Genomic DNA, 16096 nt, shown 5'->3' with positions numbered 1-16096 from the left:
ACAGCCGTCCAACAGCGACACCTGGATAAACCAGCTTCGGTGGAAGTGCCGATTCACGACACTGACCTGCTAAGGTATGCTGCAAATATCGTCACCTGTTGAGATACGAACCAATCCAGAGGTGTCGACCATAATGCTTTACATCTCGTTATAACGCAGCGTTTCTTATTATTCATAGTACCATTCGTTCCTATTTATCTGCAAGCTGGTACTGAGATTTTTTGGAAGCGGTATTTCTCCCTATACAGATGCCCATTTTCGCGAACTATTTAGCTACCAGCCATTCCAATGGAGAAATTATTGACGGTAAAATTTCTCCAGACAACGATATCCCTCTTTTCTCCGTTTTCCTGTGTTCCTCCTTAGCTCCCGTTGCTGGTCCTCTGACCGACCTTTGTTGTGTAACTGGTCTACTCATAATTGTTGCTAATATTGAAGCTTGTCAAAACGCGAACCGATCCAGAGAGGCCAATCAACTTGACGTACATCCCTTTCCAGCCTCCCTCACAAGTCCTTTGTGTCCTCAACAGCTTGATTCTAGAGTGACATTTTACGTGTTAAAACGGCTTGCAGTATATTTTTTTCCTAAACTGGAAATACATATCTAGAGAAAAATTTTAATAGGACGTAAGTAACAATGAGAGATTCTCTTTTCTGTTCATTACTCGGCCATTTCAACATTTACTACCCTACTCTTTGCATAATATTCTAGTAAAAACCGTCGGCTTTCGATATGTACTGGAAAATTAGTACAAAGTGTTGTAATGACGTCGTAATAAACGAAAGAGAAAGTAAACAAAGAGAGGCTCTCAATGTTACTTACGTCCTATTGAAAATTTTCTCTAGATATATTCTAAAAAAATATGCAACACCCTCATGGGAGGGGTTTGAACCCCCAAAACCCTCCCCTTGCGCACGGGCCTGCTCGAGTGTTCTAAAACTCAACTGCAAGCAATTAAACGAGGTTCCTTAGAAGAACACAAGCATTCCGAATCTTATTGAACCTTATCCATGCGAAAACTCCACTGCTATGAGAAGAAATTTACGGGAATAAAACTGAGGTTTTAGTAAGCTTAGTTCGCAAAGTTTTAAAAACTAGTACGGAATGATTTTTGGTGTTGAGATTCGTTTGTAAACTCGTGATAAAACTTCTCCGGATACCCCGAGAATTCTTGAAAATGCAAACAACCAAACGAGATTATCTGGAAGAATTATAAGATCTCTTAAGGTCGAGGAATTATTAAATCCAAGGCTACCTTGTTTTTGGGAAAACTACCTGAGGTGCTTCCAAAAGACGGACGCTAGGTAGTAAAAAGCTTGGTCCGAAATATTTTTCAGTTCCAGTCACTAGGGATTTTTGATGTGAACGCCATTGTAATTTCCATTCTTAAAAAAACTGGTATTGTTGTTTGTATTGGTAAGACAAGCAGAAAATTCTTGTGCTGATAAAATAAAACAACTTTAAAGTTCACATTCAGTTTTGCTTTACTAAATCTCAGTTTAAAGTCATACAGCGTACGCAAAGGCATCTTTAGGTTCACATTGCCGTTCACTCGATATGTTTTCTATTTCGACGGTTTTAAGTGATTGGCATTAAAATTGTACCGCACGTATTAAAAGGATCGAGTAATTTCGATATTTCGCCATGAAAGCATTTTAAAGCTTGTTTATGTAACAATTGGGGAGTGAGGGCTTCAGCGTGAAAAAACACTTTTTTCGCGACGTTTTTTTTTTTTTTTTTTTGAAAATTTGGCTGAAGCGAATTGATCAAAACTTTTGTACTTTATAACGTACCATTTCAGTGACAATTTGTAATTTTTCTATGTAAAAACTTTGACAAGTGATTCGGTGACGAAGCTTTTTGCAGAACGTCTCTGGAAAAAAACACGATTTGCGATGTTATCTGCCTTTCATAAACTACTTAACCGATTTATTACAAACTTTGCATACATATTCTTTGTAAAAATACCTATCAGGAATCAGGAATTCAGTTCAATTAAGAGGGTTTATTAGAAATCTAAAAACATGTTTTTGCCTTTCTCATATAGAAAGGTTATGCAATTGCTCCAGAAACCGACTTTCTAACCGAGGCCCGGAGGGCCGTGTCCCCTATACCATTTTCTCCATACGCCTCAGGTATTTTGATGATATAGAAGAACCATACTAAATATATTGTAGAAGCAACTAGGCATTTATATGGCAAAAGTCCTTTTTGCACATCAAAAAAAATACTTTCTACCGAAATATAAAAAAATCAAAGTTTGCGCAATTAGGCCACTAACTACACTGAAGTCTTTTTTATGCGGTTTTTTTTATGCGGATTTTTTTATGCGATTTTTTTTATGCGGATTTTCAAAGTTATGCGGTTTTTTTAATGCGAATTTTCGAAGTTATGCGATTCTATTTATGCAGCTTCCTTTTAATTTCTAGGGCATCACCTGAAGCGACTTTTATCGAAAGATAGATCCTCGTGAATGCACATGCTGAAACAAAAGACATAAGATGGGGGTGGGCGTAGCGTAGTTGGTAAATCGATTACCTTGAACGTGGCGCACCTGGGTTGAAGTCCCGACCCCGCACATAGGGTTAGAAATTTTCCATAAGAGATTTTACTAACCCGAAGAGGCGAATGACCTTAAGGTTAAAACCTCTATAATCGAAATAAAAAAGACATAAAATGTTCATATTTTTATTTTAGGTTATAAATTACTAGTCTTTGGGTTAAGGATATTAGAAGCATTCTTGATGCAGTGAAAATAAAAACAGAAAATGACTGAATACCTTTTTACCTTTCTCATAATAAAACTTATGCAATCGGTCGGAATTTCGATTTTTTAACCGAGACCCGTAGAGCCGAATCTCTTATACAATTCGACTCAGTTCGGCGAGATCGGAAAAAAGTTTCTGAGCGTGAATTTTTTTAAAGCTTTTTAGCCGACCCGGCACACGTTCAGTAGTTAGACCATACTACCGATTTCGTCCATCGGTGCCAGAGTGAGGGACTCTGAATAGAGAAGATAACTCTGAACCCTATTCCTCGAAACTCCACCAAGAAGTCCGACATTTGCCTGATCCCCCGGATTCCATTTGAAATGACTACTTTGGGGAGAGGCGCGCTAATGCACTTCACTTGATTCCAGGTTTAGCTGGTCGTGCTAGATTTCGCTTGTCTCGTAACCGCCATATCAGTCCTGCACGGTATGATATTCTTCCTCTCTACGTTGACCAGTTGGATGCCGTGGTTGATCTGGCGATGCCGGTTGGAGGGTGGCTTCCGGTTCACTGGTGCCCCAACGACCAGGGTCTGTCGCGTTCGGTGCTACCCGGCGTAGTTCCCGACGGTGGAGTTAGCCTACCTCGGCGGAGAGTTCCCCGTCGAAATAATGTCTCCTGCAACCGTTGACGGACACGTTATTCTTCCTTAGATGCAGTCCGGCAGAATGCCGAGGTCAGTCCAGCGATTCCCGGTGGAGGATTGCGTCTGGTTCACTGGCGCGCCCCGATGATTCAAGCCGGCGATTCGCTACGGACTACTTGGAATAGTCCCCGACGGTGAATCTTTCCTACTCCATCGAAGAGTTCCCCGGCACTGGAAGATCTTCCAAAACCGATACTACCCGGGCAGATGCCGAGGTCGGTCCTGCGATTCGAGGTGGAGTGTGACTTCCAGTTGACAGGCGCCCCGACGAGCATCTGCCGGATCTACTTCCCGATCTATTCGAATTAGTCCCCGGCGGTGGGCCTAGTCTACTCCGACGGAGAAATTTCCCGACGTTGAAATTTCTCTAGAAATCGTTATCTCGATGCTGGTCGGTTAGGTGCCGAGGTCAGTCTTACGATTCCAAGGAGTCACGGTTCCGACAGCATAAGTCATTAAGTGACTTTACGCTTGTCTGGACATGCCACAGACTCAGGTGATTCGCATTTAATGCCAAAAAATCCTGACTCCTGCGTTGCAGAAGAAAAAGAGTTAAGTAGCCGGGAAACTATAAGCTTGCTCATATGACCCTACTCCACGCTTTTCTCTAAACTTTCTTACTTCAAATCGTTGCTCTTCCTTGAGTACTATGGCTCTTAATATTGAAAAATATTTCACACCTTATGTGTTTTTTATGCGGATTTTCAAAGTGATGCGGTTTTTTTCATGCGGATGTTCAAAGTTATGCGATTTTTTTATGCGGATTTTCAAAGTTATGCGGTTTTTTATGCGGAACGTATCCCCCGTATAAAAAAAACTTCAGTGTAGTTAAAAAATGTCTTGATCAGTTTCCGAAATTAAACCTTCCATATATTTGACAGCTGATTCTTATCATTCAGTAAAATACATTACTTATTCTAAATAATAGTAAAATAGTTATTATGATATATTCGGAATAACTTCAACATATTTTATCATATCTTTTCTACCCAGCTCATGTGCACCACAGAGCGACCCCCTGGTCATTTTTACTTTTACACCATATAAAAAAACCAAATTTTCATGATAAACCAACACCTCGAAACGCCGCTCCGAATGCAACCTGTTCGCCGGGAACGCGTGTGAATCAGAACTGCACTCTCAATCCCTACAGGACCCATCGCAATTACAGCAAGAATGCCATGGCAAATAGTAGCATGGTGTGCAGTTGATCAGAGTGCTTTGAAGATAGAACAGAACCGACGTTCAGGTCACAAATATCGCGCAGCAAGAAAAAACACAAAACTTCTACCACATTTAAGCGTAAACGTTCCTTTTCAAAAGCCATCATCCGTTTGACACCGTCGAGCATGTTTGGGCAAGTCATCATAAAGATGAATAATGGTTCCCGCTTGCGAACATCACTATAACAAACAGCCTGCCTTGATACAAATCAAAGTGCAACGAAGGCATAACGTCCGTCCATACGCCCTTTGGGAAATTCAGTTCACCAGGAATGGGGCATCTCGTGGTGCAGCTGCAACAGTAACAAGCGGACGAAATTGAAAAAGAGAAAAAAAAACGACAGATTTCTGGGAAAAGCAATCACACCTTACTGTTGAACGAGTATAAGGACCCGGGAGATAGCTCCACTTGACTAGTTTCACATTCACACAATTATAGTGAAAATTTCACTTCTACTCTGTTCGTGCACTGTGTCGTTGGTCGGTCGTGGTTTTTTTGTTATTCTTTTATTCTACTCCCATAGACAGGAACCTGGAATCGGGATGCTGAATAGAAACTGGATCACTCGAACTGGAAAGAAGTGCAAGCAACAAAAAGCTTTTGCTTTCACCTTGGAGTAGAATACTAATGCAAATACTCGTTATACGAGGGTACATCTTTCCTTTGTCATGCACATTTCTTCTTTTGCGATTCAAAGTAATGCAAAAATAGTCACTTCCACTGCAAAGAGATACTCAAAGATCATTTTCGTTGTGCAAATTGCTAACCCTGCTTTTTTTTTCTCTTACTTTTCAATTACAGGCGGTACCAACATGCGCGGCGATCAAAAATGGCCACCGGCCGAGTACAAGAAGCAAAGTGAACTGGACAACGAGGAGCGTTTGAAGCTTGCCCAGCAGCCCGCGTTTCGTCCGAGAAAAGTGCAAAAAGTGAGTAGTGCTTATAACCTGCCGAATACATTCTGCAGACCAGTCGATTAAAAATGATTGACCGTCTAACGATAACAACTTCAAAGGGCAATATTATATCAAACCACAGCGTTTCAACATCGTAGTACGTAGTTACAGTCTCTCTATCGCGTAACGTTCACCCTACACAACTAAAGTAAAAGAAAATACAAATTATTTTTGTCAATATAAAAATATCACTTCTTCCTCGACAGGAACTGAGTAGATTTTTCCTTCAATGTGTCACATTTTAATGCTGCCTTTCTGCATCTGTGTAGAGCAATTACATTTGACTTACTTCCCTTTGCAGTCACAATCGCACTTTTCATGCTCCGAATAGTTGGTAACCGACTTCATGAATACTCGTGGGGTAATAGTTACATTTTTAACATCTTCCTGTTTGACCGTGGCAATCAATCTAATATGTTTGAAATAGATTCATCACCTTAGGTATACACTTCAGTGAATCGAAGCTTAACTTTCATATGCAGATGGAGCGTGATATATTGTATCCTTTTCCGGCCAAAATGGAAAACGAAAGATGATACAAGTAACAAGTTACAATGCAATCTACTTCAAGGAACTCAGAATTACTTGTAAAATTGAAATTTCCGTTTTGTGAATCTATTTCACTATTCAGTTCCCGTTCAGTTGAGATTTTAGATTCGTTTTTTAATTTATTTTTTATTTTATTTTTTTCAGTTTGGTTGAGTCTCGTCGATTTTCACATTTCGTAATACAAAAAAACAGAAAAGGGTGGAATGGTGGAATTATATTGTTATATAAATGGAAAATCTATATTTCCTTTTGAAGTTCCGTGACTATAGAAAACCAAAACAAACATGTAATTGGGCTTCCGATGTCACCATTGCGAATTGTCGGGCTTTACGTCCATCAGACATTGAACACTGAAGCCTCTATTTACCAATTCTTTTTTTACGTAATATTCTATTTATTTAACCTTTCTCACTTGAAAGGTATTGCAATTGCTCTGAAAACCGACTTTTAAACGGAGGCCCGGAGAGCCGAGTGACATATACCATTCGATTCAGTTCGTCGAGTTCGCTAAATGTCTGTGTGTGTATGTATGTTTGTATGTATGTATGTGGGTGTGTATGTGCGTCTGTGTGTATGTGACCAAAAATGTCACTCATTTTTCTCAGAGATGGCTGAACCGATTTTGACAGACTTAGTCTCAAATGAAAGGTGCAACGTTCCCATAGCCTGCTATTGAATTTCTAATGGATCAGACTTCCGGTTCCGTAATTACAGGGTGATGAGTACGAACACGCAGAAAATGTCGATTTTAATAAATTCTGCAATGAATGTATAAAGTTGAAATTTTTTCCAAAATATGACCACAACTGCTTCGATTTGTAGTATTAGGTTACTAACATCCATTCAAAGTATATTTGGCCACATTGGCCACCATCATCGGTTCCGGAAGCTCCGACGGAAATATCTAAATTCAGAATAACAGTCACATCGGTTTCTCGAAGATGGCTAGACCGATTCAACTAAACTTGGTCTCAAATGAAAGGTGTTGCGTCCCCGTAAAGGGCTATTTAATTTCATCCCGATTCGACTTCCGGAATTACAGGTTGTGGCGTGCGATCACATAGCAAATTGTGATTCAAACCGATACTCCGATGAAAGCAAAATAGGTAAAAATTTAGCTAAAAAGTCTCAAATAACTTAAATTTGCTGTTCTAGGTCACCGACGGTCAACCAAACTTTCGTTGACTACTTTGACCACCATAAACGGTTCCGGAAGTGTCCGGGAAAAGCGGCCATCTTTCAAAATATATTTATTTCCATTTTTATTTATTTATTTCCATTTTTCATCTGACCCATGTTGGTCTACATGAAATTTAATGTTGTTGTATGGGAAAAGCCCATTTCAAGGTTCACTTCAGAAGCAGACCTCGAATGCGCGTAAAAACCCATAATCTTTTCGCATGTTTTTCCTACAATAACAATGAACTGATATTACAAATTAACAAAATTACATACAAGGTATACAGCATTTCAATAACATTACAGAAATATTTTCACATAATCTTATAAGCTAAGTGAATCTCTCCTAAGTCCATTCTTGAAACCATCACTAGAAACATAAAAATCGAAACGGTCATACACACTATTGAAAACATTACACATCGCCCTTATGGGTTCGTTCTGACCGTACTCGGTGCGCTGAAAGTCTAGTCTTAAAAAGTCACGTGATCTAAGGTTTCTGGGGGGTACGTTAATGTTGATTTGTGAGAGAATATCTGGGGCATCCATTTGGCCAGTCAATATTTTCCCAACAAATATCGCTCTGGATGTATTTCGCCTTTTAGCCAGAATTTCCATATCGAGCAGACGACAGCGATCAATGTATGGTGGTAGCTCTGTTGGGTTACGCCACGGCAAAGTTCTAAGAGCAAAGCGGAGAAATCTTGCTTGTACTGCTTCAATTCTGTTAGGTTTCTATTTCCCTGTGCTATAACGTGAGAGTGATGGTTTCTGAATGTCAGTTGCGAGTCCAGGAGTACACCAAGGTCTCTGATAACTGACACTCTCTCTAGCAATTGGCCGGAGATGTTGTAGCTCCAGAGAATTGGATTTTTTCTGCGCGTGAAAGATATTATAGAGCATTTGGACACACTGAGAGCCAACAAGTTGCGATTACACCAGTTACAGAAGCATCTAGATGTCGCTGAAGTTCGATGCAGTCCTCTATTGACAGCACAATGAGAAAGAGTTTGAGATCATCAGCATATATGAGTTTGCACCCTGGGGGTATAACATAGCAGACGTCGTTGAAGAATAAAGAAAAAAGCAACGGTCCAATATTGCTCCCTTGAGGTACACCCGACAAGTTGATGAAGCTATATGACACGTTACTTCCTAATTTCACAGACAGAGAACGATCTACGAGATATGATTTAAACCATCCTGTAAAATTTGATGGAGCACCCAGTCGCTCGATCTTTGCCAGAAGAAGAAAATGGTCTACGCGATCGAAGGCAGCTTTAAGATCAGTGTATATAGTGTCTACTTGTGATCCATCTTCGATGTTTTTAATACAGTACGATGTAAATTGGGCTAGATTGGTGGTTGTTGACCTGCTTGCAAAAAAACCATGTTGGTCCTTCGATATGTATGCTTTGGTCTCACGAAAGAGTATATTTCCTACTAGGATCTCAAACAACTTTGATCCAGTGCAGAGCGAGGTTATACCACGATAGTTCGCAACATTTTGCTTATCACCTTTTTTAAAAACGGGAAACATTACTGATTTTTTCCAACACACGGGAAACACTGATTGCGACAGTGATTGGTTGAAGATTAGTCGTAAAGGTGTACACAATGCGCTTGCGCATTTTTTCAGTATAATGGAAGGAATCCCATCTGGCCCCACCGATGTAGAGGACTTTAACTTGCTTATGGCAGCCATAATGTCTTCGTCAGTAAATTGAATGTTTCCTAAATTGATTACATCGCGAGGGACATCTTGAAGGCCACAGTCCACCTGAGTTGAGCTAGCCGATTCATTTTTAAACACACTCGAGAAATGTTTTGCGAACAAATTACAGATACCGCTTGGAGTATTGGACGTTTCACCTGCGAGGAACATACTGGAAGGAAGCCCATTTTCTTTACGTTTCCCATTTACAAAGGACCAAAACTGTTTTGGGTTTCGTTTTAGGTTCGATTGGGTTTGTGCTACGTGTCTTGAGTAGAGAAAGCGGTTACATGTTTTGTAGCTGTTACTGGCTATAGTGAACTCCCTTTTTGTGATTGGGTTTCTTCGAATAGTGTAATGTCGGAGCGCAGCAGCTCGCAATCTTTTCAGTTTACGTAGCCGGTTGTTGGACCATGGTGGTTTTGTTCGGGGACGAGGTGCAGGCACATGTATACTGAAAAGCTGTTTTAACACCAGTGAGAGTTTTTCTACGGCAGCATCTACATCGGTCGCGAAATTCAAGAAAGTCTCCCAGTCGATTGTTCGTAGTGAGTTATGAAGCCTAGAGAAGTCAGTCTTCGAAAAGTTGAACTCCCTGACATCCTCCATCTCGTCATAGAGAACCAGCTGCGGACAAATCTGCGTTACCAGAAGTGGAGGATGATGTGCGTCTACAGCAACTAAAGGCTCAAGTGCCTCTGATACGGTACAGTTCATTGAAGCTTCTTCATTTATAAACAGGAGGTCCAGGATTCGATTTCGTCTATTATTCACTGTAGATATTTGTCGCATGTTCAGTAGACATTCCGTCCAGTAAGATAGTACTCGCCCTCGAAAAGGTTGATTCAGAAGGGTCTGGGAAAGCATACCTGGAGGGAGTGCTCTTCCAAAGAAGTCCAGGCTGGTTGTAATCACCAAATAGTAGATGTGCCGTGTTGGGTTCAATGGAAGTTGCAATGTCAAGTGCGGAGTCTATGTGCTTCTGAATAATTTCTACATCACTTGCGGAATCGGGGGGAATATATACAACACCCACACAGAGATTAGTATAGGGGCCACGGATATTTACCCAGAGTTGTTCGAGATTGTGAGTGTCATTTTTGTGTTTGGATGAGAGTCGGTTGGAAACTGCAATGAGCACACCACCACCACGTTTCTTCCCTGCACTATTAGGATCGCGATCGTTACGCTGCCATAACATCCAAATTCCATGGCAAACAGATGGGAGTCGGTGATGGAGTCAAGTTGATTCCGTTCGTTGGCAAACTGCAATTGTAGACCAAATTCAGGGCGCGCAGTATCTCGAATAGCTTCGGGAGGACATATACCCTCCTTAGCTTTACCTGACCGGGAAAGATCGCTGCTATAACATCTATGTTCCGTGCCAATCATATGGGCGTCGGTGGCAGATTCTTGCTGATTACATCGGTCGGAAAACTAGGCGGCTTCGCCGTGTTGCACTAGTTGCTATGTACTGTAGTCAATAATACGGCGTGACTGCCTAAGTCGAGTTTGATACAGGGGGCACTCAGAACTCCAGGAAGCATGATCAGATGGCGTTTGATCTTCAGGATTTCTTGTCACATTTGCATTATGACAATTAATGCATTTTTGGATGCCTGAGACACACTGTTTGTGCTCATGCCCTTCGGCGCAAATCGGACAGCATGGGGACTTCTTGCATGTGGCAGCTCTATGGCCGTACTCCGAGCAGCGATAACAGCGGAGCACGTTTACACATTCAGAGATCTTGCAGTGCATCCAACCCAAGTTGACATGTTGTAGTTGCATCAGCTTTTCGAATGTTTTGGCATCAGTTTCAATAATGGCAGACATCGGATTATCTGTGTGTTTTTCGTTTCGCACAATTCGTATCACCGTCAGGTTGGCAGGCTGAGGAAAATTATTTTGCTGAATTAGTTTTTCCACGAAGTTTTCCGCAGTTATATCGTCAGTAAAACCAGCAACTTTTACTCTGGGTTTTAGAGCTTTCTGGACGTCGGCGTTATACTTCTCAGACAGATTCGCTTTCACTGTATAGAGCAATTTAAGCGCTGATTCACGGGAGTCACATCTAACAGTTGCTTCTCCATTGGGTCGGTAATATACTTCTTTGACACCCAATGAAACTGGGTCCAGCTTGCCTTGAATTTCCTGCTTTGTAACAGTCGCAACTTGCTGCTCGTTTGGTTTAATGATGACTGTTCGCTCTCGCTTCACAATTGCATTGGACTTAGCTGGATGTGTTTCTGCAAAGTTACACAGGGGTGCGCTTTTGACCGTATTCTCATTGCCAAGGTTATCACTGCTAGGTGGAATAGTCAAAAATCGACGTTTGCCCGACCGAAGTTGACCTACTTGCATGGAGTCGCAATTAGAGTTTGACTGTTTGTGCACCGGAAGATCACCTGCAGTCATGACGGCAGCTTTCCTCTTTCTAATTGATGCGGGGTGGCCCACACTGGCTTGAACGACGTCAGCATATGAACGAACATTTAAGTTTTCGCCGGAGTTAACATTCACGGACGCTTGTTTGCTAGACTGGAAAAGGTCCGCAAGTTGGTGCTTGATCCCGCTTTCGATTCTACTCACGCATTCATTCAACAACTTGTTGGTCAGCTCATGTTGTGCCTTCTGCAGTTCAGCAACCGCGCTCTGTAGTTCTCCGCATTTTTTCAGTACATCATTCAGGCAAGACTGTTTTTACGACAGTCAAAACACACATATCGTAGCGCATTATTGCTTTTAAGGGCACTTGCACTAGCGGTATTGAGATCCGCACATTTGTAGGATATGATCGCAGCCGCCGAAACAATACACACGATCACTTGCTGACGAAATTTTCAAGGCACACGCACTGCACAGCACAGTACACGCAGAAAAAATTAGCATATTCAAACCAAAAATATGTGTTATTGAATCCAATCATTTATTGTTTATCACTTTAACAAACAAACTTATTGGTTTGAAAATATTTTTTTATTAGAGCAACAACAAATTTTTGCTTTCAATAAATACATTTTTAGTATCAATTATTTTTCTTTTAATTTCAATAAAATAATTATTGAAAAACGGAACAATAATTTTGTTTTATTGAAACAATAAATAAATTTTATTGAATTCAATAAATAATTTTATTGTCTCCTGACCAATAATTTAATTTATTGAATTTAATGCATAATTTTATTGAACCTACAAATCTTTTTTCTGCGTGTAGTCATATCTGACTATCGGTGTTTCACGTTCTTCTTTGCTTCGCCCCGCGACGGGCCAACGAAGCAATAATAAGCCACTGATCACTGGTTGGCTTTTGTTGTGTCTGACCGGTGGCAAAAGCAAAGTTCAGTTTCCCGGAAATGGTTGGGCCGATTTTCACAAACTTAGTCCCAAATGATAGCTATAATATCCCCACAGATGTCTATAAAATTTCGTACGGATCGCTTATATGGTTCCGGAAATATAGACTGAACCGTCCTGAACTGAACATAAGAAAATCCCATATAAGCCGGAACTCAAATTTTTTTTCAAAGGAAGGACCCCATGAAATTTCAGAAATCGAATTCGTATTTTTGATGCTAAACATCCTTAAAATGCATGAAACGTCGAGATTTTATGTTATCACGAAAAATTTTTTTTTTTATAAAAATCGACTTTTTGGGACCTTTTTTCAGTTCAATATTACCGTGGCCGTTTTTTCTTTTACAAAATTTTAGAACTCGAATAATGATTTCTTTTCTTGTATATTTTTTATGTCATGTATAATAATAAAATGTAATATATGCATTTGAAACGCAAACAACGCAAACATTCTCGTGTTTATGATTGAGAAAGGCACAATTGCTCCGCTAGGTGGATTAAAACAGGTTTTTACGAACTAAATTTGAAATAACGAACTCTTTATTTAAGAACCAAGTTAGTACAAAAACTTTAAGTACGAACAGTGCCGTGTAAAGTTGTACACAATTTAAAATATTCTTAGCCAACTATTACTAATAAATTGAAGTATCTATAAACTCAACGATATTGGTATTTTCAAAATGAGATTGACTAGTAGATGATGTAAATCGATGATTTAGGCCATTTTCAAATCCTAGATTTCGATTTCCGGTTTAGAAAACGCTCTATAACCTCAACAATATGGCTATTTTTGGAATGGGATTGACGAGTCGATGTCGAATCGATGTTTTCGGCCATTTTGAAATTCAAGATAGCGATTTTCTGTTCCGGTAATCCCTTCTTTTAACTCGTAAAATTCAGGTGCAAAATTTAAAAATAATATTTTAATTTTTGAATTTTTTTTTTTTCATTTCAACTATTATGTAATCATATTTTCTTTTTTACATTTTAAGGACATTCAATTAGCTGGAGATTACTGAGTAGGGAACGTTCTGAAAATTTCGAGCCATAGTACTCAATTGAGTCCTTATACTCTTTACGATGAGAACCGACGCAGATGATTTCCGGTCAAGCAACGTTATTGATGTGCCTAACATTATTAGTATTTTTAAAATGGGATGCAAGAATTAATGTCAGAAAGTGATTTACGATGCTATCCTACAATCTTAAATGGCGGTAAAGCAAAATTATCTATGGCCCTAACAATATTGTTATTTTTAAACTAGCTGGATAACTTTCGGAATGCACAAGTCAATATATGACACAACTTGAAAATTAAAAAAATTACCCGTAGTGTAATGGTTTTAGCAAATTTAACACGACCGGAAGTCGCCATAATGGATTCCAAAATGAAGTCACTCGTCGATTTCCGTCATCTACATTTCACGCCCGTTCCAAAAATACCCATATTGGTAGGGTTTTGGACAAGTTTGTCCAATCGGAAGTCGCCATCTTGAATTTCACAATGACGTCGCTCATCAATTTCCACAATCTACTTTTCATGCCCGTTCCAAAAATATCCCATATCCGTCATGTACTCGTCAACCCAGTAGCGAAAATATTTTGATTTTGATCGATTCATTTTATATGCTATTCTTTACAGCTGTTATGCGTATAGATCTTTAGACCTGTGTTCAAAAACGGCCTTAATTATGTTGTGACATCGGTTGAATTTCATAGAGCATTATGTCATTAAACACAAAGAACACACAGAGCGAAAAAAAAATCATCAACATTCTACTTATTACGCTTATTGATCTTAAGTTCCGTATTCCAAAACGTTCTTGAATGACCATAAATATCAATTAGACGCAATACCTCATTGAACTTTGTATTATGACCCTCCATTAGTACATACCGCATCCACATACGATTGAAAGATAACTCTTGTAGATCTTTAGACCTTCACTCCAGGGAATTCTTGGAATACCTAAGACATATGTAAATATAAGCATACCTACCTACCTATTTGATACAAAATAGTTTTTAAGTTATATAATAATTCAATTTTGTAAGCTGCTTTTACGAAAGGAAATTCTATAAGAATGTAAAAAAAAAATTTTACGGAGTGAATCACAAATAACAAACATTTTTTTACGAACCGATTCAATTTACGAACTCCCAGTTTGGCTTGGTTCCAACTATTTGCTAACTGTTCTTAAGGTTCCACTTGCCAGTAACCCAATATTTTTCGAAATGTTGTGTATACGGAGTATCACTGTAATCTTATTGACGTTGATCCGACTCGTTTCTTGACTCTTTGCACTGTTGTGTGATATCTACTATTTGTTGGTTGCATCTCTACTGGATTGCGTTTAAAAGTGCTGGCCACTCTTCTTCCAACTACTAGCAGTCGTCATAAACTTACCAAACATTTAATGCCGTTCGTCCCCCCCCCCCCCCCCGTCGGTTTGGCCTCTTTCAGCGATTTAGCCAAATCCGCGTGAGAGTATGTTGGATTTTACATATGTGTATGCTCCGTTTACTACATTCACAAATTGCTTGTCTGGTCAGCAAATACTCTGGAGCAAGCTTGGGGATAATCATACCCATTTCACTAATTTTTTTTTTTCTGAACCGCTTGGAAGCTGATGGAAGTGGACCTGTAGGTTTCATGGTCCATTACAAAGCAACTCAATATTGTAAGCAATCACGAATATGGATTTGTACGTAGTAGGCGTGCCGGAACGTTTAGCAGTTTCATGAGCGAAATAGATTGATGAATTTAAGTTTTTAGCGATATCTCGAATCAATAAGTGATCACTTGATGCTTGAATTGGTTGATTAGTTTGTTGGATTTCTTCAAATTTATTATCTAATGCTTGAATCTTTCTATTTGGTAATTGGACGGACTTGGAAAATAATAAAAGTGATTAGATTGAACATATAAGCTGGAAACACTATACACTAACAAGATTTTTTTAGCGAAAATTTTTCATCTACTTCCAGACAAGTGCTTCTTCACTTTTTGGAAGGCTTTAGTCAAAATTTGAATTCGAATTTGAGCAAATTGAGCAAATGCGGCCAAAACATTCCAGGGATTATGTACTTCTCGAATAAATCCGGTAACATCATCTGCAGACACTCAAATCGATAGATTATAACACGTATAGTTCCGGTAGTTTTGAACAATTTAGATTTCAAACCAGCATGTTCACATTGCTTGCTATAAAACAACTTTTGATCAAATTTGTCTTCCTTTTCGCATTGCTTACATCCTCCCCTATAACTGCTGTATAATATTGTGTATCAGGAAAGGCTTTGAGTCCTCTTACACACAGGTCCAGGCGTCCTTTTACACATATTTCCTGGCCCTTGTTGCAGCCCGTTGCTTTCTTGATACGTTGAATCATTCCAACGCTCGCTCTAATTTTATTGACCAAATCACGTATCGACATTTGTTTATTCTTACTAATAAGAGATGCCACTTTCTTGTCCAGCTTCGGGTCCGAAGTCGCTGGTTTTCGGTCTCTTCCTAGCAATACATCCAAAGAATTGTGTTCTCCAAATTTGATTATGGTAGATTCGACGCTCGCGCGATGAGTTTTAAAGCGCTTTACTGATTTTTGCATAGATACACCCTTTTTACTTAACCATGTGTGCAAGTCCTTCATTTTCATTTCATTGCACGACATTTTGGACACGAAGAATTTAAACCGT

At 39.5% G+C, this 16096-nt stretch overlaps 1 protein-coding gene across 9 annotated transcripts in view; it reads left to right on the top strand.

The window, feature by feature from the left end:
• The window catches only part of LOC131692479 (uncharacterized), a 534648-nt gene that overhangs the window by 495330 nt on the left and 23222 nt on the right, over positions 1-16096 (top strand). For all 9 annotated transcript variants that reach the window (XM_058979544.1, XM_058979545.1, XM_058979546.1 and 6 more), the window contains one exon: positions 5444-5571. In XM_058979544.1, coding sequence (XP_058835527.1) covers positions 5444-5571 — 128 coding nt within the window. The remainder of the gene's footprint in view (positions 1-5443; positions 5572-16096) is intronic.

This window comes from Topomyia yanbarensis, chromosome 3, assembly GCF_030247195.1.
Source record: "Topomyia yanbarensis strain Yona2022 chromosome 3, ASM3024719v1, whole genome shotgun sequence".
NCBI classification, from domain to species: Eukaryota; Metazoa; Arthropoda; class Insecta; order Diptera; family Culicidae; genus Topomyia; species Topomyia yanbarensis.
The sequence above is the reverse complement of the archived record's forward strand: the minus strand, read 5'-3'. Positions and strand labels throughout refer to the sequence as shown.